The following is a 27,642-nucleotide window of genomic DNA, read 5'->3' on the forward strand; positions in this document are numbered from 1 at the left end:
TGATAACACAAGCGGGCATTTTCCGTCTCAAACTAACTTTCATTTAAATTCTGTGAAACTATTGCACAATGTAATAAATGAGCTGTATCAAGAAAATATTGATCAATAAATCTGAAGTAATTATAAAACAAAAAACTTAAGCAACTGTTTAAAATTTTCAATTATTATGTAGTACTCACGAATTAGGGCGTGGCATCACGCACCGTTAATGGTATGCAAGAATCCTCCATATCACCTGGCGGCCAACGTTGACACTATAATATAAATGTATAAGATTGGGTTCTATATGTGATATACTTCCGCTTTTCTTTCGTTTTTCTCCTGCACTACAAGTTTCTCAATCTGCATCTGGATCGATTAAACGTGAATCTTTCAAATAATTTATGTCTGAGGATGAATATAAGACGTTATTCTTATTATGACCGACTACGGAAAAGAAAAGATTATATTATTCATTAGTCTTTACACAAATCACATCCATTTGTGGTTTCCTCGTCGTCAGCCAAATCATAGGAAATCAGTGATAGAACACATCTAACAACACGGGTTTAACGAAATAAGCGTTCAACTTGTTTTAAAGATGATTCTGTTGGAACAAAAAATTTACATCTTTTGTGTCTAATGCATTAAAGAGAAATTAATGTTGACGATTTTAATGTATTCCGTATAGAATAAGCATACGTTGTTATTTCACGAACAATACGCCCCTTCAACGCGTGTGTCGTAGCAACAAAAACGCCAAACCGTAAGGTGGGGTAAGAATATTGGCTGTTACGTCACTACCTTTCAGGTGCGCGTGTCGTAACCCCAGGGCTAATGAATCAAAACAGGGTGAGTTTGGACGCATATAAAATGAGAGGACAAACATAAGTTGATTCAGTGTAGTCAACTACTTGGACACAGCAACAGCAATACTACGATTTCCGTCGTTTGTACTTCTCATCGTGTTTTCCAGCTTTGTAATTATGGGTAATTCAATGTTGTATTTTCTATATAGCTGTAAGGATTAAACCTATGATTAGTTTTGGTTTCCATCAATTGTAATGTTCTAACTTGTGTGTATTTGCGCTATATTCAATTGGGGTAAGAGATTTATGTGTATATATATTATTTTTGTTTCAGCTAACTACGGCGCGATGCTGCTGTTGGCCGTTGTCTCTCTCATGGCTGGACAGGCCGTGGGTGGACCAATGGGTTCACCTTCTTCTGTGTACTACACCACTCCGGCGTCTTATTACACCGCGACCTATGCTGCGCCCAGTTACTACACCACCAAGGCTCCAGAATACTATACCACAACATATGCTGCTTCTAACTACTACACCACTAAGCAACCCGAGTACTACACCACGACGTATGCAGCACCCACTTATTACACTACAAAGGCGCCCGAGTACTACACCACAACTTACGCTGCTCCTCTTACTACACCACTAAAGCTCCCGAGTACTACACGACGACGTATGCAGCTCCAACATACTACACCACAAAGGCGCCCGAGTACTACACGACCACATATGCAGCTCCGAGTTACTCTACAGAGGCCCCGAGATACTACTCTGCACCGAGCTATTACACAGAGGCGCCAGTGTATTACACAACAACCTACGCCACTCCAAGCTACTACACCGAAGCTCCCGCCTACTATACAACAAAGGCCCCTGAGTATTACACCACAACGTACGCTTCTCCGTCTTACTACACTGAGGCCACGAAATATTATTCTCCTCCGAGCTACACAACTGTGTCGTACTACACCACGACAGAGGCGCCCAAGTACTACGTGGCTCCAACATACTACACCACAGCTGCCCCATCTTACTACGCTGAGCCGACATACTACGCTGCACCAAGTTATTACACAACAGCTGCTCCTTCTTACTACGTGGAACCTAGCTACTACACCACAACTTATGCTGCTCCGTCTTACTACACAGAGGCTCCTCAATACTACACTACGAAGGCTGATGAATACTATACCACCACTTACGCAGCTCCAGCCTATTACACTGAGGCTCCGCAGTACTATACTACAAAGGCTCCCGAGTACACAACATATGCCGCTCCAAGCTACTATACCGAGCCTCCCATGTACTACACTACAACCTACGCCGGTCCAGTTTACTACACCGAAGCTACTAAGTATTACTCAGCCCCAAGCTACTACAAGACTGAGGCTCCACAATACACAACAACGTATGCTGTCCCAAGCTATTATACGGAACCACCGATGTACTACACCACAACGTATGCTGCTCCGGTTTACTACACAGAAGCTCCACAATATTATACCACAAAGGCTACTGAATACTACACGACTAAAGCCCCGGAGTACTACACACAGAAGGCTGAATACTACACCACTACATACGCTGCCCCTGCTTACTACACTGCAGCCCCCAAGTACTACCAGACTGAGGCTCCGCAATACTACACTACAAAGGCTGCTGAATACTACACTACAACATATGCTGCTCCGAGCTACTATTCTGAGGCCCCGAAGTACTACACCACTACCTACGCTGCCCCGGTTTATTACACAGAGGCTCCGCAATACTACACCACAAAGGCCCCGGAGTACTACACAAAGAAAGCAGAATACTACACAAACTTACGCAGCTCCAGCTTACTATACTGAGGCTCCCCAATACTATACTACAAAGACCCCCGAGTACTACACCACACCGTATGCTGCACCAAGCTATTACACTGAGCGACCAAAGTATTATTAATCATATAAATTACGTTGTCCGTCAAGCTCAGTAGTTAAAAATAATTAGATCTTGTTTTATTTGCTGTCCTCGTTCCAAAATGAGTATTTCCCTGCATTGTATTTATCGTTAACTAGGCGTACCATACGCATGTGGTTTATAAATGAAACATTGAATACAGCTATTATGTCGTTACACAATCTATTTGTTTTAATTCCTTATTACATAAAGCGGGTGCAGACGATTTCACTTAGTGTTTGTGCAACATCGTAATTTCTGAACGCACTTATGCATTACGAAATTTGTGGGAAATATATCATGGTTATTCATAAGATTGCAATGAATTTATTTCTGCAGTCGCTTAGCACAAAGTCGCAATTGTTCATTGCGTTAGTCCATATGCATTGTTAAATTGTAGTTAAAAGCCATTTATCTTTCGGTATTTGATTGAATCGCAAAATGAAATGTAAATTTTTTTTTCAGTTAGCATTGACACAGCTATTGGCTATTTCCTAATTTCGCCCTGAGATATCTATGTTAAGGAAATGCTTAAATGTTCGGCAAAGGTAGAAATTCCGGTTTATCCGTTTTGATTTTAATTGATGGGAAAATAGCAAAAATGTTTGCGCTAAGCACTTGACTGACATGCTAGTAACCTCCAGACCTGTCATGATGGAAGGAATCGTATAGTACAGCTATACTTTCGATCCATCATTTGACATCAGCTGAAAGTTCTTACATCTCTATTCCGTTTTGCATTGGAATGGTGGGCCAATCCCATACCAACGCTTGACGTTTCGAGTTGTAATTTCTAACAGACTCTTAGTTACTAGCAATTCCAACATCATTGGGAGGGTACCATACCCAGTCATTTCAAGTGCCGCTACTGTTGGATGTGCACGCAACTATTATATACAGTGAATTAGAACCTCAAACCTGGTTGCTGACACAAGCGGGCATTTTCCGTCTCAAACTAACTCTCATTTAAATTCTATGAAACTATTGCACAATATAATAAATGAACTGTATTAAGAAAATAGTGATAAATAACATCCAAGGTAATTATAAAACAAAAAATTTGATTAAATGTTTCAAATTTTCAATTATTATGTAGTACTCACGAATTAGGGTGTGGCATCACGCACCGTTAATGACATGCAAGAATCCTCCATATCACCTTGCGGCCAACATTGGCACTAATGCGTTCATGCATTGGCTGGGTGTTATTCCAGTTGTGAAGGGAAAGTAAGTTGGAGCCAATCTAGGTTTGTCATTATTTATTTTTGGCATTCGTATACACGTATAAGTAGTCCTGTATGCAGCTCATTGCATCTAGTGGGCCATAATACTTCAATATTCACGCTTTCTAAATTTTCGCTTTGAAAAACAATGACCTTATGCCACATTCCCAGAACTTATCAAGTCTAGTTGCCAATGTTTGTTCGTAATTACAATCCATTCAGTTGTCACCATGAATATTCCACAAAGGATTTTTTGAACGTTAATTTACCTTTTGGGTTATGCGTTTAAGATTGAGCTCTACATGTGACTCACTTCCGCTTCTCGTTTTTCTGCTGCATTACATGAGTTTTGAATATGGATCTGCATGGATTAAACGTGAATTTTTCAAATGATTTATGTCTGAGGATAAATACAGGACGTTTTCCTTATAATGATCGACTGCGGAAAAGTAAGGACTACATCATTCATTAGTCGTTACACAAATCATATCTTTTGTGGTTTCCTCGTCACTAGCCAAATAATAGGAGTGAATCAGTGAGAACACAACATGCAACACAAGTTTAAGAAATGAGTGTTCAACTTGTTTTAATGGTAACGTTAGCAAATACACTTCTCTCGTGCATAATGCTTTAATGAAAAATTATTCGTTACGTTTTTATTGTATTGCGCATAGAATAATCATATAGTTTTAATTCACGAACAATACGCCCCTTCAACGCATGTCATAGCAACAAAAACGCCAAACCGTAGGGTGGGGTAAGAATATTAGCTGTTACGTCACTACCTGTCAGGTGCGCGTTTCATAACCACAGGGCTAACGAATCGAAACAGGGTGAGTTTGGACGCATATAAAATGAGAGGACAAACATAAGTTGATTCAGTGTAGTCAACTACTTGGACACAGCAACAGCAGTACTTCAATTTTCATCGGTTGTAGCTCATATCGTGTTTTCGAGCTTTGTGATTATGGGTAAGTTAATGTTGTATTTTACTATATAGTCGTAGGAATTAAAGCTGTGATTAATTTTGGTTTCAATCAATTGTAATAAATTTGTGTGTATTTGCGCTGTATTCAATTGGGGCAATAGATTTATGTGTATTTATTATCTTGTTACAGCTGACTACGGCGCGATGTTGATGTTGGCCGTTGTCTCTCTGATGGCTGGACAGGCCGTGGGTGGACCAGTGGGTTCGTCTTCTCCATACTACACCACTCCGGCGTCCTACTACACCATGACCTATGCTGCGCCCAGTTACTACACCACCAAGGCTCCCGAGTACTACACAACAAATAAGGCCGAGTATTATACAACAACATATGCTGCCCCCAGCTACTATACCGAGCCTCCTCAGTACTACACGACCAAATCCCCGGAATACTACACTATAGCCCCGTCATACTACACAAAGACATACACTACACCGAGCTACTATACTGAAGCTGCCCATACATATTATGTTGCACCCAGCTACACCACCACGACAGTTGCCTACTACACGACAACAGAAGCAGCCAAATATTATGTAGCTCCAAGTTACTACACCGCAGCTGCCTCGTCTTACTACGCTGCCCCAAGTTATTACACAACGGCTGCTCCTTCGTACTACGTGGAACCTACTTACTACACCACAACTTACGCTGCCCCCTCTTACTACACAGAGGCTCCTCAGTACTATACTACGAAGGCTGCAGAATACTACACCACCACTTACGCCGCTCCAGCATACTACACTGAGGCTCCGCAATACTACACTACAAAGGCTGCCGAGTACACAACAATGTATGCCTCGCCAAGCTACTATACTGAGCCCACGAAGTACTACACCACTACTTATGCTGCTCCAGTTTACTACACTGAAGCCCCTCAATACTACACCACAAAGGCAGCTGAATACTACACAACTAAATCCCCGGAGTACTACACAAAGAAGGCCGAGTACTACACCACCACTTATTCTTCTCCTGTATACTATCCTGAAGCTCCCAAGTATTACTCAGCTCCAAGCTACTACCAGACTGAGGCTCCACAATATTACACTACAAAGGCTCCTGAATACACCACCACCTACGCTGCTCCAGTTTACTACACTGAAGCTCCTCAGTACTACAACACAAAGGCTGCCGATTACTACACCACTAAAGCTCCCGAGTACTACACAACCAAGAAACCGGAATACTACACCACAACGTATGCAGCCCCATCTTATTACGCAGAGGAGCCCAAGTACTACTCTACAAAGGCCCCCGAGTACTACACCACAACGCATGCTGCACCAAGTTCTTACAGTGAAGCTCCATCATACTACACAACAACCTATGCCACTCCCAGCTACTACACCGAGGCAATGAAGTACTACGCAGCTCCAAGCTACTATCAGACTGAAGCCCCAAAATACTACACCACAAAAGCGCCGGAGTACTACACTACCACTTACGCCGCTCCCAGTTACTACACCGATGCTCCATTTTACTACACAACAACCTATGCTACCCCATCATACTACACTCAGCCTCCAAAGTACTATTAGCTGACAATGGGTTGAGCAATCAAGCTCGATGATGAGATTTTAAAGTTTTATTCTACACCTTATATCATCGTTGAAAGAGTTGGTATCCCTTTTCCCTATTAGTCTTTACTAGTCATTTACTATGGATATGGGTTCTAGATGAAGCGTTGAATACAGAATTTATGTGGTTACGTATCATTCATCTGTTATTTCATCTGCTGTTGTTTAACAAATCGTACAAGTTTACCTGTGATTCGATCGTAACACGACTATTGGTTGTTCCACGTCACGCATCTTGGAAAGACATTTTAAAATGTTTTCCAAAAGTTAACCAGTTGGTGAATATCAATAAGTGGATTCGAAATATCAAAGCAGTTAAAAAGATTTTGCTTACTTGTGTTAACGGGAATCGTCAGGACATTCCTTACGTCGTTGAGAATGATGTGTTGTACGTGTGCCAAAAACGCAAACGAGTGAATCGATGAGTGAAAGATGTTTCTTAAACTCAAAATAAATTTATTGCCGTTAGACTTTGTCCATAACCATTACTGGTTTGTGTGTGAATCAAAACGTGATCGTGAACAAGCATCAGCTGAAGTGTTGTAATGGATATTCATAGAAATCAACATGAAAGGTAAGCTCTCTATTACACTCTTTTGGCCTCATTTATAATCATCGTCGTCGTGGATTCTCTAAAACCATTGCGAATGTTGAGTTTTAATTCACGGGCGCAATTCCATTAATGAAAACTGTCAAAACGTTCTTCCATGAATTCAACTCTTTCGAAGACATTCCCGCAGAGCCGAGCACATCGAACAGGATGCGACTGAAATCCTAATGAGCAAATCGTACGATACATCCCCCTTTGCCAGTGACAAATTGAAGTATACTTTAACTCACTTTCCAAGGTCCACGAGGAATGCCGCGTTCAATGTGGCTGCATTTCATGTAATCGATGTTGTCCAAGAGTTGCACTTTATCGTCCATGGCTGTGATGATGTTGTCTAGGCGATCGGCGACGACAGCAACTTGTTTATTATATTCTTTGTCGCCCTTTAAAGACTCGATGGGAACGTTAGCAAATTTGGAAAAGAATTTCTGAGCGCCATCGTTCTCACTGAAAAGCCTTTTCCGTTTAAATTAAAGATTAGGACAGGTGCATAAATTGTATTGCGGGCTTTCGCTCACCTGACGAGGATAGACGAAACAATTGAATAGCGATCATTACGCAGGTTTTGCCAAGTTCGTTGAACATCGTGAATCTGATCGAGAATCAAACCTTTCGCGGGAACATTTGCTGGAACTTGCCGTGGCTGAAAACGAAGATATTTGAAAGTTAAAAGATGAACATTTTATTTTGAATGTGCAAATGCGTCTTGCCGGTGTAATGTCCGTCGAACAAGGTCGTCCTTCCTGCACGACGGATTCCAACGTGTTTTGCGCGATGCTCTCGTCGTGAGCGCTGCGGACATTGCAGCTCTTTTGATCCGCGTTTGTTTGAATCTCTGTAGCGAATGGCTGGGAAAATAAGGAACAACGTCACGTGGAGACTTGCAAACAATGTGAGGGGAATCGGGAAAAGCCGTCAAGTTCCATGCGAGTGCAATAGAAAAGAACCATACATTAACATGCACAATTTCCTTTCTATTTTTGGAATATTTCGGGCTGATAAGATCTCCTCATAAAAGAACGTTTTAAAAGAGGTCTCTATAGCAAAGACAATAGCAACCCTTGACAAATTAAAGACCCAAAAAAAAGTGGATATAGATTTCTTAGAAATCAAAGGAAGAATAGAAACGTTGGCGACATTTCGATAGCTCTGAATCACTTTTATCTTTGCCTAATTAACATATTCGTCGGTACTGCGTTTGGACTCACCGTTTCGGAACAAGCGTTGATGAAAGCAAAGACGCTGAAGAAAAGGGCCAATTTAAGACACATTGCGGAATGACACAGTAGAGAATGACTTCTGAAACAAAGCATAAAACTGTAAATATACGCGGCTGTCTTTGGATATCAATTCTCTTTAACACAACTCGTCATTAGTATACGACATTTCAGCTCCCCAAAAAAAACAGTAATTATTCGTGTCTTTCGGCGTTCTTTGTGACTAATTATAAGAAAACTATGTCCCTTTGTCAACGTCTCTTATGTACGTTTGGACCGCCTTGCTGGCCCAATTACACGATTAACATTGAACCCCTCTATTTCCCAGCAGAAGAAATCCCAACAGTTCAGTTGCAAATGCTACTTTAAACGTTTTACATCTATCACGGATATGAGCTGTGTTTAGGTCTAACATTACCTGTTTGAAATGATACGTCTCAGAAGACGATATGTTGGCACTGATGCGAATGACTGCTGGGCAGAAAAGAACTGATGCTTTAGCTACATTGCCTCCTAGCGGGCGTAGGTTACATTACGTTTGCATTGAGTGTAGTATTTATCGCAAATGAAATCAAGATTAGTTGATACGTCCTCCTTTTGAGACTGCGCCCCAAGTTTATTTGCATCCCCTAAGTGGAAATCTAACTTCGTCCTTTGCAAACAATGTAAAAGCATTCAAATAATTTATCAATCGTGTAATAATGAGTTATATTGCAGCTAGTATGGCTCAATTGAATTATGCAAAGTATTTCTCTTTTCAGTGCGTAAGATGAAATGTAATTGCGGATGGGAAACATGATAGCTGACCATTGTATATATCGAAAAAAAGGTTGTATTATTGCACTAAATTAGATAACTAACTGAAATTGTAATGTTGAATGTCTTTCATTTGTTTTATTAACGGCTGGATCGCGTCAAAGGACGTCATCTTCTCCTTCGAATGGCTTTTCTTATGCCATGGTCTGAAGTGTAGACTTGCGTCTTACTTCACGACACCAATCCATTCAAATATAACAGTCTAGGTTAATTGATAAATTCAATCAAACAAAGAGCATTAAAAGAAATGCTTACCTTTTTAGTGGTGAATGGCACATTCTCAGGCTGATCGGGTACTTCCAGTGCCATCTTGCTAATGTGATCGTTGAGATGCTTTTTGTCCATTTTGCCAGTGGCCTTCCGATCGCAGTGATAATTGCTTCGCTGATCAGGTGGTATGAATTGGTCCTATAAATATGTCGTAATAAATAAAAAAAATTAAATAACAAAAGACTGTACATTTGGAAAGCCTTCGTTATCACGCACATCAGGGTCTACTTCTTTGGATAGCATTTCCAACTCCTCGGCCGACAGTTGATTAAGAAGATCATCAACATCGATGTCGTCTTCATCTCTCGGGGCTTTTTCGTTGGCAGTTTTAGACGTCATGGCTAGATTGCAGGTAGACGGCCCTATAAGAAGAGACAAAACAGTCACGTGTGGCCACACAGAGTCGCGGGCGGATTCGAAAATAGTTGGCCAATCATCAAACTGGCCTTTGCGCGTAAACTTAAAAATCGAAGCTGTTTGGGAAACTGGCCAAGTCCTTCCACATCATTCCTTTTTATCCCCCTTCGCAAAGGTTACAGCTCACATTCGTGCTGGATGCTCATACCCAATCAATTTATTTGCCATCCGCCTCATTCATTGCAATACAACGCCATTGTTTGAATTGCGTTCAAATGGCTCTATGCTCTTTACGGTCGTCTCATCAACTAGAAGAGATGGGATGATCTTTCATCTTTTTGCATGATAATTAAGAATAAAAAATACACAGTCTCATAGCAATGCCTTCAGCTGGATAAAACAGACGCTTGCGAATGGACTTGGAAGAATGTCCACACAATTCAGGCAAGACGCCAGATAAACAAGTTGGCTGGGCCAGTCCAACGAAACAAACATGACAATGGGTGTTAAAAGAGAGCCAAGGGCTGGATCAGTTGGCCAATGCTGGACGACTAACAAGTGAATGCTTTTTCTTTTTTTATTCAGGGACTAGGGGACTTGTGCGACGCTTTTTCTGTCACATACGTCGCATAGTCAAGTGGGAATGGTTATTTTAAGTGGGATCTTTCTTGGCGCTACGTTCCTGATTCTCTGGCGCAAATGAACATTCCCCTCTCCCCACTTGCGGGTTGTCACAAATAAAAAAAAAAAAAGGCAGCAATGCGGAAGGAGATGAATTTTTATCAACTGACGCTGCTATATCGTGTTTATTGCTGGACGAAATGTAATAGTAATGTATAATGTACGTATACATGTTCACTTGAAAAGCCCATGTGTCTTTTTGCGCTGAATAATTCACGATCGTTAAACAAGCGCACTTATAATTTCACTATACTGGGTGGGGCACTATAGGAGACACTTCCGGAACGCGGGAAGCTTTAAATGAAACGGAATGAAGAAAGAGTATGAGCCTATACTTATTTAACGTCATCCGAGAATTAAAATAAGAGGAAATGATTAATTTTGATAATATAGTACCGTGAATCTATTGGTCCACTTGACGATTTTTCAGTTATGAGCAATAAGATGAAGCGGCTATGAAGGCAATCAACACACGCACATGGAATTGAATGCATAAATTAACGCATCCAGAGGGAAGAATGTTTTCAACTTCCTATCTCAGCGGTCCGTCACGTACTGCGTGCTATTCTTCTTCGAAAAGAAACAGACAACAACGCCAAGTCGAGCTGTCCCGGGAATTCGACAAAGCTTCGTTCCAGTATTGGAAGAATGCGGTGAAAATGCGTGAAACGCACCTGATAATATAAATCGAATTAAATTAGTGTTTAATGTTGTTTTTTTTTACTTTTTTTTTGTAATGCAAAGTAATGCTATCATATGTAGGTTCTATTCTGTATTGGACTTGTTTCCTACATGCACCTCATTTTTATTATTGGTTTGTTAGTCCTTTATGCAATTCAGATTTATCGGCCAGTTGGCAAACTATGAGTAATGAATGATAGGCTTTTAACTGTTCCATACGGATTCAACTGGAGACATGCTGGAACGCGAGACAAGTATAACTTCATTCGATTTCAGCGATAACGTTTAGAAAAACAAAAAGAAAAAGGCGGCCATCATGGAATTTGTTTAATCCCCCTTCCCCTTAGTACCTAAAAGAAAATTGCAGTTTTTCGGAATCGACGATACAAAAAGATGTAAATGAAAAACTAATTAAGTGTTTATAGGGCTAAACGTTAAAAAAGCACTCGGGGCGATACAACAGGTGGAATGGTCTTTTTGCGTACCCTAACCACCAACCTCAGCATTTCCCTTTTGTTCGAGTTTCACAAATGGCGTCGTACCTGTAGAAAGGGTTAGGGTAAGAATCATTGTGACATCATACCTTCGTCATGTGTAGCCGCCGGGCTAAAGAGTTGCATCAGGGTGAAACGAAATCGTTTAAAAACGAGGTAACTTACACAGATAAAGTCAGTCGACTAAGCCTCTTCGATCCAGCAAGAGCCCAGTTGTTAAAGAGTTTCAATTGTCTTGCTTCAAAGTATCTGTTTGATCCAAGCTGCGCCAAAATGGGTAAAGTATATAGTTTATATTATGTGTGATTAACGTCATGTCATGTCTGTTCTAGTTTGTTTTTTTACCTGTTGGGTTGTTGGCATAGCATTTTGTGTCATTTATCGAGTTGACGAAATGCTATGGTTAGACACGAGAGCTAATTGTTATGTTTTGGCGTTAGGCTGCACCAGCATTGCGATGCTGTTGGCTGTTTTGCTGATAGCTGGATCAACCGGTGGTGTGCCGATGGGTTCGTCTTCATCTGGGTACGGTAGTTATTCTTACCAAACAACCACTGCTGCCCCGTACTACACCACGACGTATGCAGCTCCAACATACTACACCACAAAGGCGCCCGAGTACTACACCACGACGTATGCAGCTCCAACATACTACACTACAAAGGCGCCCGAGTACTACACCACGACGTATGCTGCTCCTACTTACTACACGACAAAGGCCCCCGAGTACTACACCACGACGTATGCTGCTCCTACTTACTACACGACAAAGGCCCCCGAGTACTACACCACGACGTATGCTGCTCCTACTTACTACACGACAAAGGCCCCCGAGTACTACACCACGACGTATGCTGCTCCTACTTACTACACGACAAAGGCCCCCGAGTACTACACCACGACGTATGCTGCTCCTACTTACTACACGACAAAGGCCCCGGAGTACTACACAACGACGTATGCAGCTCCAACATACTACACTACAAAGGCGCCGGAGTACTACACCACGACGTATGCAGCTCCAACATACTACACTACAAAGGCGCCCGAGTACTACTCTACACCGAGCTATTACACAGAGGCGCCAGTGTATTACACAACCTACGCTAATCCAAGCTACTATACTGAAGCTCCCGCCTACTATACCTCAAAGGCTCCTGAGTATTATACCACAACGTACGCTTCTCCAGCTTACTACACCGAGTCCACGAAATACTACTCTGCTCCGAGTTACACAACTGTGTCGTACTACACCACGACCGAGGCGCCCAAGTACTACGTGGCTCCAACATACTACACAGCAGCTGCCCCGTCTTATTACGCTGAGCCGACATACTACGCTGCCCCAAGTTATTACACAACAGCTGCTCCCTCGTACTACGTGGAACCTACTTACTACACAACTTATGCTGCCCCGTCTTACTACACAGAGGCTCCTCAATACTACACTACGAAGGCTGCTGAATACTACACCACAACTGCCGCTCCAGCCTATTACAGTGAGGCTCCGCAATACTACACTACAAAGGCTCCCGAGTACACGACATATGCTGCGCCAAGCTACTATACCGAGCCTCCTATGTACTACACCACGACATACGCCGCTCCAGTTTACTACACCGAAGCTACCAAGTATTACTCAGCCCCAAGTTACTACCAGACAGAGGCTCCACAATACACAACAACGTATGCTGCCCCAAGCTATTATACGGAACCACCGATGTACTACACCACCACGTATGCGGCTCCGGTTTACTACACAGAAGCTCCGCAATATTACACCACAAAGGCTACTGAATACTACACGACTAAAGCCCCGGAGTATTACACACAGAAGGCAGAATACTACACCACAACGTACGCTGCCCCGGCTTACTACACCGCTGCACCAAAGTATTACCAGACCGAGGCTCCACAATACTACACTACAAAGGCTGCTGAATACTACACCACAACGTATGCTGCCCCAAGCTACTATTCCGAGGCCCCGAAGTACTACACTACCACCTATGCTGCCCCGGCTTATTACACCGAGGCGCCACAGTACTACACGACAAAGGCTGCTGAATACTACACAACTAAAGCCCCGGAGTACTACACAAAAAAAGCTGAATACTACACCACAACGTACGCTGCTCCAACTTACTACACTGAGGCAACCAAGTATTACCAAACTGAAGCTCCAAAATACTACACGACAAAAGCGCCAGAATATTACACTACTACCTACGGCACACCCAGTTACTACACTGAGGCTCCAGTCTACTACACAACTTATGCTGCACCGTCCTACTACACTGAGGCTACCAAATACTACTAGCTGCTTCGTGGGTATGCCAAAAAAATGTTCACTTGTTCGTTACTAAGTTAAACATATGTACGATAGTTTTTGAATTTTGGTTAATCGCTATGCCACATTATTCCTCCGCTAGTCATTCCCATGGAATACGGTTACGAAATATGCTCAATAAAGTATTTATTCGATTAGGAAAATTCGTTATCAATTACATCTGTTGAATGTTATTCCACGTAAGTAACAGTGACCTATTGGAGTCATTACTCAACTCAATTTTTTGGATGTGGGTAAACTCATTTCATTTTGTTTTGCTCCGCTGTTTTTCTTGCCGCTTTGCTTTCAGGTGAAATAATTACGAGATGCCTACACGTTTGCTACGAAGTGCACATCGCTTGAAAGAACTGCGTCGATGTAGTTCTGACGTCAAAGTACGATGGCATTCGAATTGCATCGCCTACGATATCATCTTTAGCTGCGGTTACTATGCATTCAATAACTGTTGAATTTCATTTAAATGTTAGGCGATCGTACATCTGTCGCAAACATTGTAAGGCTTGCATGACAATTAGGATTTGATTGGACAGCAAACCCTAGGTAAATTTTGATCCGCAATGTTAACTATCTTTGCCAATTTCAATTGCCAGTTAGACGCGCCCGATACTTCAACGAGATGGTCTCATTAGCGGTGGACCCAGGAAGTACTCAACATCCGACTGTTACTTTAAGTCGAACACTTGTCGTTAACGACGGCGGCCACGGGCGATTGAGCTAGGAGCTAGCTGTCATGGTTTCGTGAAGTATAGCTAATGTTGAAGAGGCTCTAGACACGTAAATAGTTAAATTACAGGTGTAAACATGAGCAACAGTCTGCTGAAATCTTTTTTTCGTATTTTTTTTATTGGAATTATCTGCTCTTTAAATGAAATAGGCACTTTGAATACGTCGAACTTCTGTACTTCTGAAAGCCGATTTGCATACATCTGTTTCGGCAGCCCAACAGGCTTCATTTTCTAGTGAATATTCATGAAAATTCAGGTAGTTAACCTATAGGTCGTTTACTTTTGACCTTAACATTATTGATTTCATACTGTTTTAGGTGTCTGCAGACTGCACACGAAACGGCCTACATGTGCCAGGTCTTGTATAGGATCTTTTGATGCCACTTCCTCAACCTGAAAAAGAAAACAATGGCTTTGTGGCTAGTAATAAGGTTAGTCCTTGGTTTCAACAATGAAAGCTTCTCTCTTAAATGGGCCTTGGTGGACATGAAACAAGCTCTTACGGCTGCACATTGCGCCAGAGAGTTTGCTATTTACTTTGAGCTGAAGTTGCGAGTTCTTTTCAGCATTGATCGCCGTGAGTGACCAGCACTCAGCAACTCTTATCATGCAGCTAACCTTATACTGTGATGTATGGCTTTTACAGTTGCACGTGAAACTAGATTGAGGTGCATTTTTTTCGGCTGGAAAGTGTGTTGAATACTAGATACACACGCACACGCGAGTGTTGGCAAACAGAAGAGCCCGCACATCATGTTGCCGAGCTTTGTTTTACGCCATTATATTTTCTATTCAAACTAATTTAATGTAAAAGGGAGAAAGCTTGGCTGTCTCGCGATGAGGACCTGTTATCAGCCACTGACTTTGATTTAGATGGCCGCAGACTGCTGGCCTTGTGTGGCATGCCTCCCTCCATGACGTACGGTAATCAAGTTGTTATATCGCAATCTAAATTCTTTGTTCTATTATTAATATGCATTAAGGCTTCAGGCATCCTTTGGATATAGGCTGCGAGATGCATGCTCTGGATCCGTATGTATAGCCTAACGAATGATTTAAAAAAATTTCGAATAGTGGAGTTTAATGCAAATAATGTAAATCGACAATGGATTTGGTGTGTTACTATATATTCGTCTAGCTCGAGGACAAATCATTTGAAAATGTTTGTTATTCCGCTTTTGCTTAACTGCACGCAATTTCACATTGCCTCTATAATGATGTCATTAAAGCTGAAGTATTCCTATATACTTTATTTCTTTCCATTTTTCACTTAGAGAAAAAGCATCGTCTCCAGCTATAGCAAGTCATGTCTTGTTAGTATTCCTTTTTTTCCTGATTTTTCTGGATGCGCACTATAACTTGTCGGGCCGACGGCGTCAAGTGTTTCGGCGCAGCGAAACAACTGCATAACGACGTCAGCGCATGAAATTGCTTGGAGTGAAGCTCGTGACGTAAGAGCGATGGGACCTGTATATAAAGACACCCAACCGCTCTGCTTTCGAATGTTCACGGAAGTCCTCTGCAGCCTGTATTCTACAGGTAGGTTGAAAAATAATTAATATTATGTTCTTCATTCATAAAACTTTGTAGCGCAAAGTTATTGTTGATCGATTGAATGTTCTGTAATCAATGTCTTTTACGTATTTATGTTGAATTTGATGTGTGTAATGGAGTAAATTGTTATGTGTATTGCAGTATAGGTCTATTTAAATCATGTTGAAATCGATTTCAATGAAGACACTTGTTACGCTGCTGGTGGCGTGTTTCATTTTGATGGCATCGTCACCAAACTTGAGGGGAGCTGAAGCTCGTTATCTTATGACTCGATCTGATCCATTGCTGTCACCCGTTGGTCCTCCTTACGGCAAAGATCCACGTTTTGATCGCCTCTACGACATCATTACAAAGGTGATTTTGTTCATTTCGAATTTATTAAGGATCCCGTCGTGTTTTACTTCAACAAGGGTTATTAGATGCACCTTAAAAGCGGTTAGAATTAGAATGGTTTTCTGTGTGTTGTACATTCTCACTAGTATACGATTGTAGAATACTAATATTCTAATAGAAAATGGCATTTTTTACTGGTTAATTGCAAATCTTTTCAGCTTCTTCGAAATGGCGGTGGCGACTTGGAATACCAAATCAAAAGTCAGCTTGACAATGGACCGTAGGCAACTGAGAGAAGACTTGCTATCCTTGTCCTACATCTGCGGACGTTGTAAATTCTTCGTTGGTCACAAAACCGCTTATCTATTCTTCACTTTGTTTGTTTGTTTTTTTCGCACGAAAGTTTACTGCAAAATCAGCCAAAAAGCAGTACGAGCTTTGTCTTTTGTTGAGCACGATATTAGATTGCTCTTTCCGTTTGAGGGTAGAAACTCTCTGAAAATCGTAATTGAAATCAAAACATATTATCGGCTTTAGTATGTAACTCTTTCGCTAATTGGAAAGTCAAACGGAAGAAAGAGAAAGAAATCGCAAATACACGTTGATAATTCAAATGAAGCACAACTGGGATTGAGCTATGCGACAAAAGTGTAAAACATTTCCAACTTAATTTCCTACATTTAAATCGTCTATCGCGGTGGGCCAAAGTATGGTAAAGGAATTTGAGTCATTCCGCAAACCATATACAAATTTATGTGTTTAGTGGTTTGTGTTGCAATTTGACATTCCTCCCTTTGTCGTGTAACTTGATATGGCGCAGCCCAGCGCAACGCTGTACCGTAAACAAATAAAAATCGTGTTCACACATAAAGTGTGAAGTGACATCATAAGCATGATATTTGAAAGGCTTTTCGTGATATCAGTTGGCCGGAATTAAGTGTTTTGTTAGCGTGATGATGGCAAATGTCTAATTACGTTAATCAGCTTGCATTTTAAAATTTTTCTGAACAACGTATTCTTGGTTAAATCACAGTTCGTTACGTCAACATCATCAGGTATTCCTTAATTTCCTAATAAAAATTCTAATGGTTGAAAAATGCATGATTGCCAATATTTTACCAGGTCAATCGTTATGCTGCCATTTTCCATCCGGATATCACGTTAGCAGTTTGACTTCTTCCAAACAACAAATCAAAACATTGAGCGATAACCTTTACTTAACTGGTTATAAGATACGGCCACGTCAGCTCTCAACTTCAACAGTTCCACTTTACTACGCAGAGCCACGAAAGTTATCGATACATTTGGCAACGAAATGCGCACACTGACAGCATTGATGTTGCTCGTAATATTGGGTAAGTTGTGATTTCAATATTCAATTCAACAGATTTTGTGTATTTCTTTATTGAAATGCGTAGTGCAAGCAAGCAACGGTTTAAACCCTTGTTCTGCGGCGAAGATGTGGGAGGCCTACAACGAAATGAAAGCCGCCAATTGCCGAAACTGCGACCGTTATTTTCATTGCATCGGAAACTATCGAGCCGTTAAGGATTGCAGCGGCCCGTTGAGGAGATCCACTGCCACCTTCATCAGCAACTTGCGTGAATGGACCGATGGATTTAAGGATTCGGGAAATAATTCCGTGGAGGACCAGAAAGCCAACAACCACGGCCGCCATGGCAAAGATTGCGGCATCTACCTGAGAAAAGTGCGATGCGCCTATCGACCAAGTAACAAAAAATGCCAATGGTGAAAACTGGCTCTTTTTAAACCTACATATAACGTAGCTAACGAGTAGTATAGTGATTATTATGGGTAGTAAGCTGCGGGCTGTTTAGAGAGATAGAATTGAAAAACAATATAAAAAAAGTTTGCACAGCTTAGTTGGTTGTTATTAAATTCAAATCACGTAACGTCATTCAGCTGATTGAATTCCAGAAGTAGTACCAAGGCTTTTCACGAAAGAGGTATGTATCATAATTCACTACACACATTCGTATAAACCGTTAAGTGTATTCAGCTTAATAGTTCTAGTGATATAGTATGTGAGTAATCAAAATTGGTTTGCGTTGTTTATTTTTTTAAAGAAAAATTAGAAACAAAAAAAAAGTTACAGGTGACTGTCCTCCATTTCGTCTGGACTTTCGATGGCAGCTTTTCTATCGTTAATGGCTTTCATCAGCTTTAGCCGATGACCTAAAGGAATCTTCATTGAAATGAGGTCGGCCTCGGTGACGAGCATCAGCGAGTCCAAGTCAAACTTCTCTTTGACTAGTGGCTCGTTGAACTGCTCTAATCCGAAAGCGGCCAGGAAGAAGTACAAGGGAGTCTTGTCTTCCTCTTCGTCGTCATCTACATTGAGGTAACAGATCACAATTTTTATTTGAATCATTCTAAATAAGAATTTTTAAAAAATTACCTGATTCTAAATCATCCTGATCTGAATCGTCTTCTCGTTGGCGTCGATTGTGATTCAAACGGACCACTTCGTCGGTGTTGGATGCTCCATTCTTTTGAACTGTGACGCTGCTCTTTCCAGTCTCCGTGGAACTGTCTACTAGGGCAGCAATCGAGTTCCTATATTCCCATTCAAATCGGTAAATGTATCTTTCGCCTCTAATACAATACTTTAAATTACCTAAAAGCAAGACGGCCGATTCCGGGCCGATCGAAAATGGACCCTCTTTGCTGTTGGTGATATGCGGGAATTTTATCGTCGTCACCGAAGCCGCTATCCGAAGTCGTTGGAACCCGCAGATTTGTTCCTACAGAAAGGCTTTTGCTGCGGGTTTCTATACCTGGAAAGGCGCCTCCCAATTCAGAGCGTTTACCTGGGTACACAGAGTACAAATTTTAATTCATGCTCCTTTTCTTTTTCTTCCAGAAATTCAAATCTTACTGTCTGTGCCGTCGAATGTGGTTACGTACATAACCTCTGAGTCTCTCCTCAAACCAGAAATGGATCGAACAGATCGTTTGCCATCTTCAATCGCTCCAATTTTGAAATCCCCAGGTGCAACTCCGGCCATCTCACTGTTGTTATTGTTCAGGGCCGTCAGACTCGTACTCTTGGACAGCGATTGCTGGTTGGAGCCGTTCATCATCTTTCTGCGCTGCTGTTGCACTTTTTTGGAAACGATGCTGACGGGCAACTTGATTTTGTCTTTCTTTTCTTTAGGGTTGACTATCTCGGAGTACTTTGGACTCTGCGTGTAGATGAGCCGGGAATCCCGTCGAAGATCGAGCGCTGCAATCGACGGCCTCGGAATGATGGTGCTGGGCTGTTCAATAGAGTTCGCTGTGCTGCTCATTCCGGAGCGTTCCATTTTCTGTTTTTCCTTTTCTAATCGTTTTTGTTCTTTTTCAGCCAACTTTCGGGCCTTCTCTTGAACTTGAGCAAAGTCTTTCACGAGCTTGTCTGTTTCCTTTTTTGCTTTCTCTATTTGGGCTTTGACTTTCTTGGGATCGGCGCGCTGCTGCCTGGCAGTTTGTTCGTCTAAGTAGCGCAAAATCTCTTGTTGGTCATTCATGGCCGCTAATTCAGTAGCTGTATGGTAATCGATATCCTTGGCGAACAGATTGATGCCGTAGTTCATTAGGAACGTGACGCAATTCATGTGTCCCCGAGCCGCAGCAAAGTGAAGGGCCGTGTTGCCATAGTGATCGCATTTTTCAGGGTCACCTCTAATAGGGAAAAAAGGGGAAAATTTGCATTTCATTTGCATTCACAAATTGCAAACAGTTTGTTTTTATACCCTCGTCCGACGATGAGCCGAAGAGCATCGAGTTTGCCTTCGAAAGCGGCCCATAGAGTCGGAGTCATCCCGTCGTCATCTTTGGTGTTGCAATCTTTTCTAGTTGCTTCCTTTAAAATATCCAGCTTTCCATCACGTGCCGCACTAGTTTAGAAAGGTATGTTTTAAAAAAATAATTCTGTACAGTTCTTTTTGATTGATCTATTGAAATCAGGACAAAAACGTTACGCTCCGATTGTGTCGTCATTCGCTTGTTGCAACGACCAAACAATTTGGATTCATTGCCACGGCATTTCAGTTCTTATCAAAAGAGAAATTGGATCAGCCACACAGCGAAACGTCAGTGTGGGCCATTATGATGCGATAACAGAGCAACACTTCACTGATAAACCGAAATGCCCCGATTCCAAGCGGACTATTTTATCCTTGTACTGATAGCACTCGTGTCAGCAATCGGCGATTGTGCACGCATCAAACGGGAATTTTCAATGTTAACAAAGTCCCAAGATTGACGTTAGATTAAATTGTCTATCGCGATAAGTTAATGTTGAAAGCAGTGCTAGTTTTTGGGTGGCAAGTTATTTGTAAAATGTATTAAAAAGTGAGTGTTTTAATACTTTTGCTCACCAAGCAAAAAGATGGATTCGCATGTAAAGTTCCTATCATTTGACATTGAAAACAATGACGTTTCCTTTTCATTCTAGAAAATAGTACGTCAAAAGCAAGAGCACGTTTTTTTTTTTTTTTTTTTTTTTTATTCCCCCTCGCTTGGCTGCGAATATGTCCGTCAACTTTCCCCCCTTTCCCGAGAACCGGAAGTTGAGGGGCAATTCAAATAGAACAAAAGTGGGGAGAGGGGGGGATGGAGCAAACAATGGCAAGGGCAGGTTGTGTTATGTGTGTCTGGGTGGAAGGCCCTAACAACGGAAACATTTCCACTTGCTGTACAACCTTGTTCGCTTATGAAACTTAACAGCACGAAAAATTCAAATGCAAAAACAAACGAGCGTTGCTGGAAATAAATGAATTCGAGGAATCTTACCGATGGAAACGGTAGGCCATGACGATCTCACAGCGTCGACAACACACTAATCCGTACACCTCCAACCGAGACTCAGTTGTAATCACGATTCCTTTCTCCGCTTCTAGATTATTACAGATACCGACAAACAGATGCGTAGCGTTAGGTATGAACTCTGGATGATGACTGACCCACCTAGATCCCTCCCCTTTTTCGGAAGGGTCCACCTCTGAACAAAATTAACCATCTGTCGGCAGACGACGAAGCCAGAAGAATAAACAGCTCACAGGGTACTCGCGAGGTTTCAGATAACTATATGTAAAAATACATTAATCATATAACTGAATGATGTCAGAGGGCTATGTGGTGAATCGTGGGGGTAGGTATGATAAACGAAGTCGTATGCAAGAAGGTGGGTTCATAGAAAAGGTGATGATGAGATGAGGCCATGAAACCAAAAAACTTTATGCTTTTGGTATTACTATTCCGTGCGAAGTGAAGATGCTAAAACGTTTTCATCGAGGTTTTATTCTATAAAGTAAATAAATACCTATCATAAAGAGGATGCGCCGGGCTCGGTATTCTAAGCGACACATTTTTCGGCAATTTGCTGTTGTTCTCTCTCTCTCGCATTGCCAAACCCAGTTGATGTGAGTGTCATCTGGCGTCGACTTTATAATACGTCTGCTTAGTGCACTTTCTTCCCTTCAAGACCTTTCTACTGGCGCGCCAGCACTTTACGCATTGATGTTTATACCATGATAGAAGCATACCGTAACCCCAAGGGATTTGCCTTCATAGCGGATTTCAAGAATTGTTTATTGTTTGACTTATTGTCTCCACTTAAAAACGACTTCTTGGCTATCGGGGCCCGGCCTCAAAGAATTTTCCATCGGCCATTTAAGGTAAAAGTGGCATTACCAACAGCAGCAGGGAAAAATTTTTATCATACTTCTATTTGCGTTTAACTTTTCCCAATAATGTGACCATCTCGTTTTCCATTTGACTCGAAAGTGGCACCCAATAAGGATGCCATCTAAAGTTCGACAGGATTGCCACTTTTTGGCCAATTCCTGTGAAGTTTTAAAATTGCCTGGGATTTATGCTGAAAAAGAGAAATATTTCAAGAGTTTTACAAAAATTTCAAAAGAAATTTATCATTTCCAAAAAAACAAACAAATTTGAAAATTCGGTTAACGAGTTTATTGTTGCCAAATATTTTATTATTGGCAACGCAGAATACCTTTTAAGATCCCCTCCCCCTCCAAATCGTGAACGAGAAATGAGAACCATACGATCGCAGTTTCATCACATGGTAGAAAAATGAAAGTTGGATTTGCCTGTCGAGCATTAAAAAACATGATAGAGCAATACGTCACCAGTGCCGTCCATCATACCCATTTCATACTTCCATCAATCAATCACGAAACCGTGCTTCTCGTAGTCGAAGTGTTTTTGTTTTTTCTGCAACTGCTATTATTCACGTGTTTCTGGGTACGTTGTGTCGTGTGACTAGATACGTATATAAAGCCTTAAACGACGATGAGCACGTTAGTTAAATCAGCTCTACAAAATTTGTTGCAATCTAAACGTGGTAAGTGATAGTACAATGTGTCCAACAATTTGGTGTTACATTCCTTAGCTCCACAAAAACGTGTGGATTACCTAACCACTGTTCCTTTTGTTTCAGAACCTACTGACAATATTGAAGAATTTCGAGATCCAGTTTGTCAATTGATAATGGATTCATCACGGGGAAGAATTTTTCAGTGCATGGATTACATGGGTGTGGTGGTCCAGATTTAGATAATGTAATTTCAGTTGCATGACATGATTTCTTAGAATATTTCCTGTCTAGCTTTCCTTTTTAATACTATAGAAACCTGGCGGGAAACAGGATGTCTAGATAATTCTGGTAACAGTTTGGCAGAGACTGTTAATTGCTTGCCCGACCTTGCCATGAGGTTGCCTGTCGTGATTTCTGGTGAGCCTGAAGAGAACAAGATAGCATTTGTTAACTTGGGATGTAGGACTACCTGGTATGTGCTAGTAATTTTATTGTGTGTGTTATACACACAGAAGTAATTCACTACCAATTGGAGACGATGACATTTTCTCTAATCAAAATTCCTTGTTTCTCCCAAGAACGCTTGTTGCACATACTGCCAATTTGTTTCTTCTTTCGGTACTTAATTGTTACTTTTTTTTATATAAAGTTGTAAGAGTATCGGCAGTATTCCTCCAGTGCCTGAAGAGACCGGTAAGTTCCGGTCAAACGTAACATATTCGTCAACTTCTTGCCTTGTTAAGGACTAAGAATTTTTTTTTTTCAATTGATGTACCCATGTTACCCATGAAAACGTCATGAAGATTTATCAGTATGTACAGTTAGAGACAAAACCCTCGTTGGTTACCAAGCTACTTGGAATATTGACAGCAACTACTGCCTTCGGATTCTTGAGGTGAGTAACCACAGAATTTCTGATCCCTAGAATGAACTTAAAAAAAAACTCATCGTTTTCGTGTATTGTAAGATAGGGTCCATCTTTGCGAAATCATAGCGTAGTGTTTAGAATATTCCTAGAAATTATTCCAGTACAATAGCAACCATTTGAGGGATCAGAACAAGAGTTGTTGAAAGGTAACCTATTCTTATTCATTAATGAAAATTTATTATGAACCTGCTAGGACGCCAAAGTGTTTCAACCTATGTTGCAGTCTGTAACAGGGTAGCTAAATCTCGTTCTGAAAAGAAGGTAAATTGTCCGTACTTGCCAGTTGAACTTGGCCCCTCAGTCGAATTACTAATGACTTTCACTTTAGCAATGGGAGGTGTCCGTTTTAACCCCCTTTTTTTCTTCAAGAAGATGGAAACGAAGTGGTATATTTCGTTTAATGTCTTGGTAACAATGCGAATTGCAATTTGTTGTTTTTGGAATTGTCTTAAACATGCAGGCTTCATTAGACAGGGGTTGCCCATCGGAAAATGGTAATACGTCCGGAGGTATTACACTTCTTTTGGATCAATGGTAGGCTAGCGCATATTCGAAATGGTAGGTACCACGGCCTACGGTTTTTTTAAAGATCATTTATACGATACAAAAGATACCATTGAGTTTATTGCTGTCTGTTTTCCTTCTAGAGTATTCGGAGCTGCTTTTGAAGTTGTATAGATAGGTATATCACTTCTTTTGACATCCATCACTCCATCCAGGTTGGTTGTGTATGAAACATAGTTGTGCTATGATTGCAAATTTCAGGTTTCAACACAATAGTCATTAACGTCCTCCTAGGGCAAGTTTGAGAACAAATTACCTTGTAATATTTAATGATTCGTTTTATAGCTATATAGAATTTATTTATTATTCTGAACAAAATAAGTAATATCGTTTTATTTGACATGTAGTTTAAAATGTGTGAATCCATCTGACCTTCCATTTTGGATGGATCAGATCCTTTCTATGTTAATTCAATCTTTCATTTTATTTGTTTATCTATTTTTCTTATCTTTCCTTTTTGTTTGCAGGCAATTCGAAGAGTAATCATGGGACTCCAAGATGGACGGCAACAAGAAGCCAGGGATCGTAAATGAATGACCATATCGCCACGTTGGATTGTTCGTTGATAATAAAAATGTACCTCACATCCATTCCCGCAGCGGTAACTGCTTATAAAGAATATATATAGAGAATGGGCAATAAGTCAATACAGCATAGTTAATCGTGTGTATTTTATGTAGTTAATCATGCTGACTGTTAACAGTATCTCTTCACTGGTTTTCAATGTAATATCACACTATATTAGCATTTCATCATGACTACTTTCAGCAGTAAAAGTCAACAAATTTTAAAAATTCTAATTCAGTCCAATCTGAAACCCACAAAAACCAGACATGCCACACTAACGAGTCTGCAAGAAAAAGACACTTTCGGGATTCTAACACAATTTGGAGATTTTATAGGTCAGGAGAAAAACCAAAAAATTAGCATATTTAGCCAAAATTCTTGTTCTGTTTTATTACGGTAATAAAAGTTATTCGTTCAGCCCAATGTTTATAGAGATTCTTTGATTAGTATAGTCTGATTCGTTTCTTTGTCTGCTTCTTAATCCTGAAGTTCTTCGTTACTTCCGGCATACTTCCGGAAAATTTGCATAAAAGGCAATAAGACATCCTTACTTAAAAATCAAGTCGATTATTTACTACCAAAGTGTTTAAATATTCCAGATTGCCTATTGCGTACGGTTTTTAAAACCGTGGTTGCTTGGCTTTAACACCCAAAAGATTGAACGCCACCGTCGTCTGTCATGGCCGCCATTAGCTACGTATACATGCAAACAGTTTGCTCTGTTGTTTTTTTAAGTTTTTCGCTTGTTTTGTGCATCTTTATCAACAAGTAAGTAACATACGATCATTATTTTTATCTAGGCGTTATTTTTTTGCTTCATTGCTGGAACTAGGAAGATAGAAGCGTCTTAAGTTAACCATCAATGATAAGTTCAACACAGAAGGCAAACAAGTCAATGCTCAGCTTTTGCTTTGGAAAATGCGATCATCTGATTTTCTAGGGTTACATTCCCCCAGTTCTTCTTATTTCTCATTTCCCCTCAGTATTACATGTCAGTGAGTCTCTCACATAGAATCGCAGTGAACTTAAAAGGATTGGCTGAACTGTTTCAAGCTCGATCCCACTAGCTGAGCTATCACTATTTAACACATCTGCTTTGTTCATCTGCATTAGGAACTAAATGGTTTAACAACCTTTGTCACTTCTGCATTCAATATCGTGACTTCTGTTGCACTAGAAATTTCCTTGTTTGATCTTCTTGAATCTTCATTCCACTAACATAGCTTTATTAAAGCTGCTCGTGAAAATCTCTTGTTGAAAGGAGATTGACAATATGAAATATTTGGTTACAGTTTATTTCTTTTGATTGAAAGGCTATTTTACAGAAATAGCATTCCAGTCCTTCAGTCATTTTCATCATGATGGCTCAGTAATGCTAGGAAGCTACTGAAGCTAGTTTTAAGTTTTTTAACTTGTGTCATTTTAAAAATCGCAGTGAACCATAATCATACTCTGATCTCTATTTTTATACATTCTTATTTTGTTCTTTTATCTAATTTTCTTTATATCTGTTATACAAGGTAGAAAAAGAAAGTCCTGATAGTCGCGTCATCATCTTTTTCATCGCCGACGTCTCATCACCTCGTCGCCTTCTTGGTTGTTTCCGCCATCATCTCGTTGCCGTCTTCGCCGCCGCCTTCACTGTCATCCCGTTGCTGTCTTCATCATCATCCCGTTGCCGTCTTCATCATCATCCCGTTGCCGCCTTCATCATCATCCCGTTGCCGCCTTCATCATCATCCCTTTTCCGCCTTCATCATCATCCCGTTGCCGCCTTCATCATCATTCCGTTGCCGCCTTCATCATCATCCCGTTGCCGCCTTCATCATCATCCCGTTGCCGCCTTCATCATCATCCCGTTGCCGCCTTCATCATCATCCCGTTGCCGCCTTCATCATCATCCCGTTGCCCTCTTCGCCGCTGTCTTCACCATCATCCCGTTGCTGTCATCATCATCATCGCGTAGCCCTCTTCGCCGCCGTCTTCACCGTCATCCAGTTGCCCTCTTCTGCGCCGTCTTCACCATCTTCCCGTTGCCGCCTTCGCCGCCGTTTTCACCATCATCCCGTTGCCGTCTTCGCCTTCGCCATTGTCTCTTCGCCGTCTACGCCATTTGTCTTGGTATTGTTTTTGTTTTTTTGCATTGTAGTGTATAAGCTAACCCGTTGGCTGCCACCCCGTTTGCTCCCATTTTTTTTGTAGTTGTAGGGACCTGGGCGCTGTTCTCCTCATGGCCATGGGGGGAACAGTCGCCATTGCGCCTAATGGCTTTATGCCATTAGGCGCTGTAGGCAATGCACCAGCAGGGACTTCTCCTTGTCGGCACAGTGAAAGATAATCCAGGGGTGTGCATTCCCAGAATGGACTCTATCACTGTGCCAGCCCGGACTTGTCTTCGGACAAGTCCCACCTTGGTCGGTGATCCTTATGACCCGACGCGTAGCAAATGTAGTTTCAGCAACCTACGGGTTGCTTGGCCTGGCAGCCAACGGGTTAGCTTAAGTGTATGTATGTATTTGTATGTTTGTATTTGTATATGTATTTGTATGTTTATATATGTTTGTAAAATAGTGGTGGAATTGAAGGGTGGAGGTGGGACAATAAAAACAATTTCAGATTCATTTATTTTTC

General features: G+C 41.2%; 6 protein-coding genes, 3 long non-coding RNA genes and 1 pseudogene across 9 annotated transcripts; 6 read left to right on the forward strand and 4 right to left on the reverse strand.

Moving 5' to 3' along the window:
* The first annotated feature begins 885 nt into the window (after positions 1 to 885).
* Positions 886 to 2,911, forward strand: LOC130688197 (uncharacterized; annotated as a pseudogene).
* LOC132088262 (uncharacterized) lies at positions 2,497 to 13,442 on the reverse strand. The gene is made up of 3 exons (XR_009421661.1): positions 13,310 to 13,442; positions 5,660 to 5,701; positions 2,497 to 2,610 (listed from the first exon to the last, which is right to left on the reverse strand). It is a non-coding gene; the product is annotated as an uncharacterized LOC132088262 (long non-coding RNA).
* LOC130688200 (adhesive plaque matrix protein-like) lies at positions 4,854 to 6,652 on the forward strand. The gene is made up of 2 exons (XM_057511163.2): positions 4,854 to 4,923; positions 5,071 to 6,652. The coding sequence occupies exons 1-2, from the start codon at positions 4,920 to 4,922 to the stop codon at positions 6,480 to 6,482; spliced, it is 1,416 nt and encodes a 471-aa protein (XP_057367146.1). The 5' UTR covers positions 4,854 to 4,919; the 3' UTR covers positions 6,483 to 6,652.
* LOC130688517 (uncharacterized) lies at positions 7,031 to 8,402 on the reverse strand. The gene is made up of 4 exons (XM_057511498.2): positions 8,340 to 8,402; positions 7,650 to 7,774; positions 7,362 to 7,587; positions 7,031 to 7,295 (listed from the first exon to the last, which is right to left on the reverse strand). Exons 1-4 carry the CDS (start codon positions 8,400 to 8,402, stop codon positions 7,179 to 7,181), a joined length of 531 nt encoding a protein of 176 aa, XP_057367481.1. The 3' UTR covers positions 7,031 to 7,178.
* LOC130688214 (tropomodulin-4-like) lies at positions 9,029 to 11,018 on the reverse strand. Its single transcript, XM_057511194.2, has 4 exons — positions 10,869 to 11,018; positions 9,651 to 9,796; positions 9,420 to 9,572; positions 9,029 to 9,333 (listed from the first exon to the last, which is right to left on the reverse strand). The coding sequence occupies exons 2-4, from the start codon at positions 9,771 to 9,773 to the stop codon at positions 9,331 to 9,333; spliced, it is 279 nt and encodes a 92-aa protein (XP_057367177.1). The 5' UTR covers positions 9,774 to 9,796; positions 10,869 to 11,018; the 3' UTR covers positions 9,029 to 9,330.
* LOC130688188 (uncharacterized) lies at positions 11,835 to 14,140 on the forward strand. The gene is made up of 2 exons (XM_057511143.2): positions 11,835 to 11,924; positions 12,088 to 14,140. Exons 1-2 carry the CDS (start codon positions 11,921 to 11,923, stop codon positions 13,965 to 13,967), a joined length of 1,884 nt encoding a protein of 627 aa, XP_057367126.2. The 5' UTR covers positions 11,835 to 11,920; the 3' UTR covers positions 13,968 to 14,140.
* A 1,996-nt stretch (positions 14,141 to 16,136) lies between these two features.
* LOC130688220 (uncharacterized) lies at positions 16,137 to 16,899 on the forward strand. The gene is made up of 3 exons (XR_009000372.2): positions 16,137 to 16,261; positions 16,418 to 16,630; positions 16,828 to 16,899. It is a non-coding gene; the product is annotated as an uncharacterized LOC130688220 (long non-coding RNA).
* Positions 16,900 to 17,875: 976 nt separating this feature from the next.
* Positions 17,876 to 18,744, forward strand: LOC130688212 (serum amyloid A-5 protein-like). Its single transcript, XM_057511191.2, has 3 exons — positions 17,876 to 17,964; positions 18,028 to 18,358; positions 18,726 to 18,744. Exons 1-3 carry the CDS (start codon positions 17,925 to 17,927, stop codon positions 18,727 to 18,729), a joined length of 375 nt encoding a protein of 124 aa, XP_057367174.1. The 5' UTR covers positions 17,876 to 17,924; the 3' UTR covers positions 18,730 to 18,744.
* Positions 18,697 to 21,648, reverse strand: LOC130688196 (pre-mRNA splicing regulator USH1G-like). Its single transcript, XM_057511157.2, has 6 exons — positions 21,407 to 21,648; positions 20,365 to 20,508; positions 19,509 to 20,293; positions 19,248 to 19,440; positions 19,029 to 19,186; positions 18,697 to 18,961 (listed from the first exon to the last, which is right to left on the reverse strand). Exons 1-6 carry the CDS (start codon positions 21,424 to 21,426, stop codon positions 18,720 to 18,722), a joined length of 1,542 nt encoding a protein of 513 aa, XP_057367140.1. The 5' UTR covers positions 21,427 to 21,648; the 3' UTR covers positions 18,697 to 18,719.
* Positions 20,382 to 21,062, forward strand: LOC130688224 (uncharacterized). Its single transcript, XR_009000382.1, has 2 exons — positions 20,382 to 20,521; positions 20,579 to 21,062. It is a non-coding gene; the product is annotated as an uncharacterized LOC130688224 (long non-coding RNA).
* Positions 21,649 to 27,642: the final 5,994 nt, after the last annotated feature.

This window comes from Daphnia carinata, chromosome 9, assembly GCF_022539665.2.
Source record: "Daphnia carinata strain CSIRO-1 chromosome 9, CSIRO_AGI_Dcar_HiC_V3, whole genome shotgun sequence".
Lineage (NCBI taxonomy): Eukaryota > Metazoa > Arthropoda > Branchiopoda > Diplostraca > Daphniidae > Daphnia > Daphnia carinata.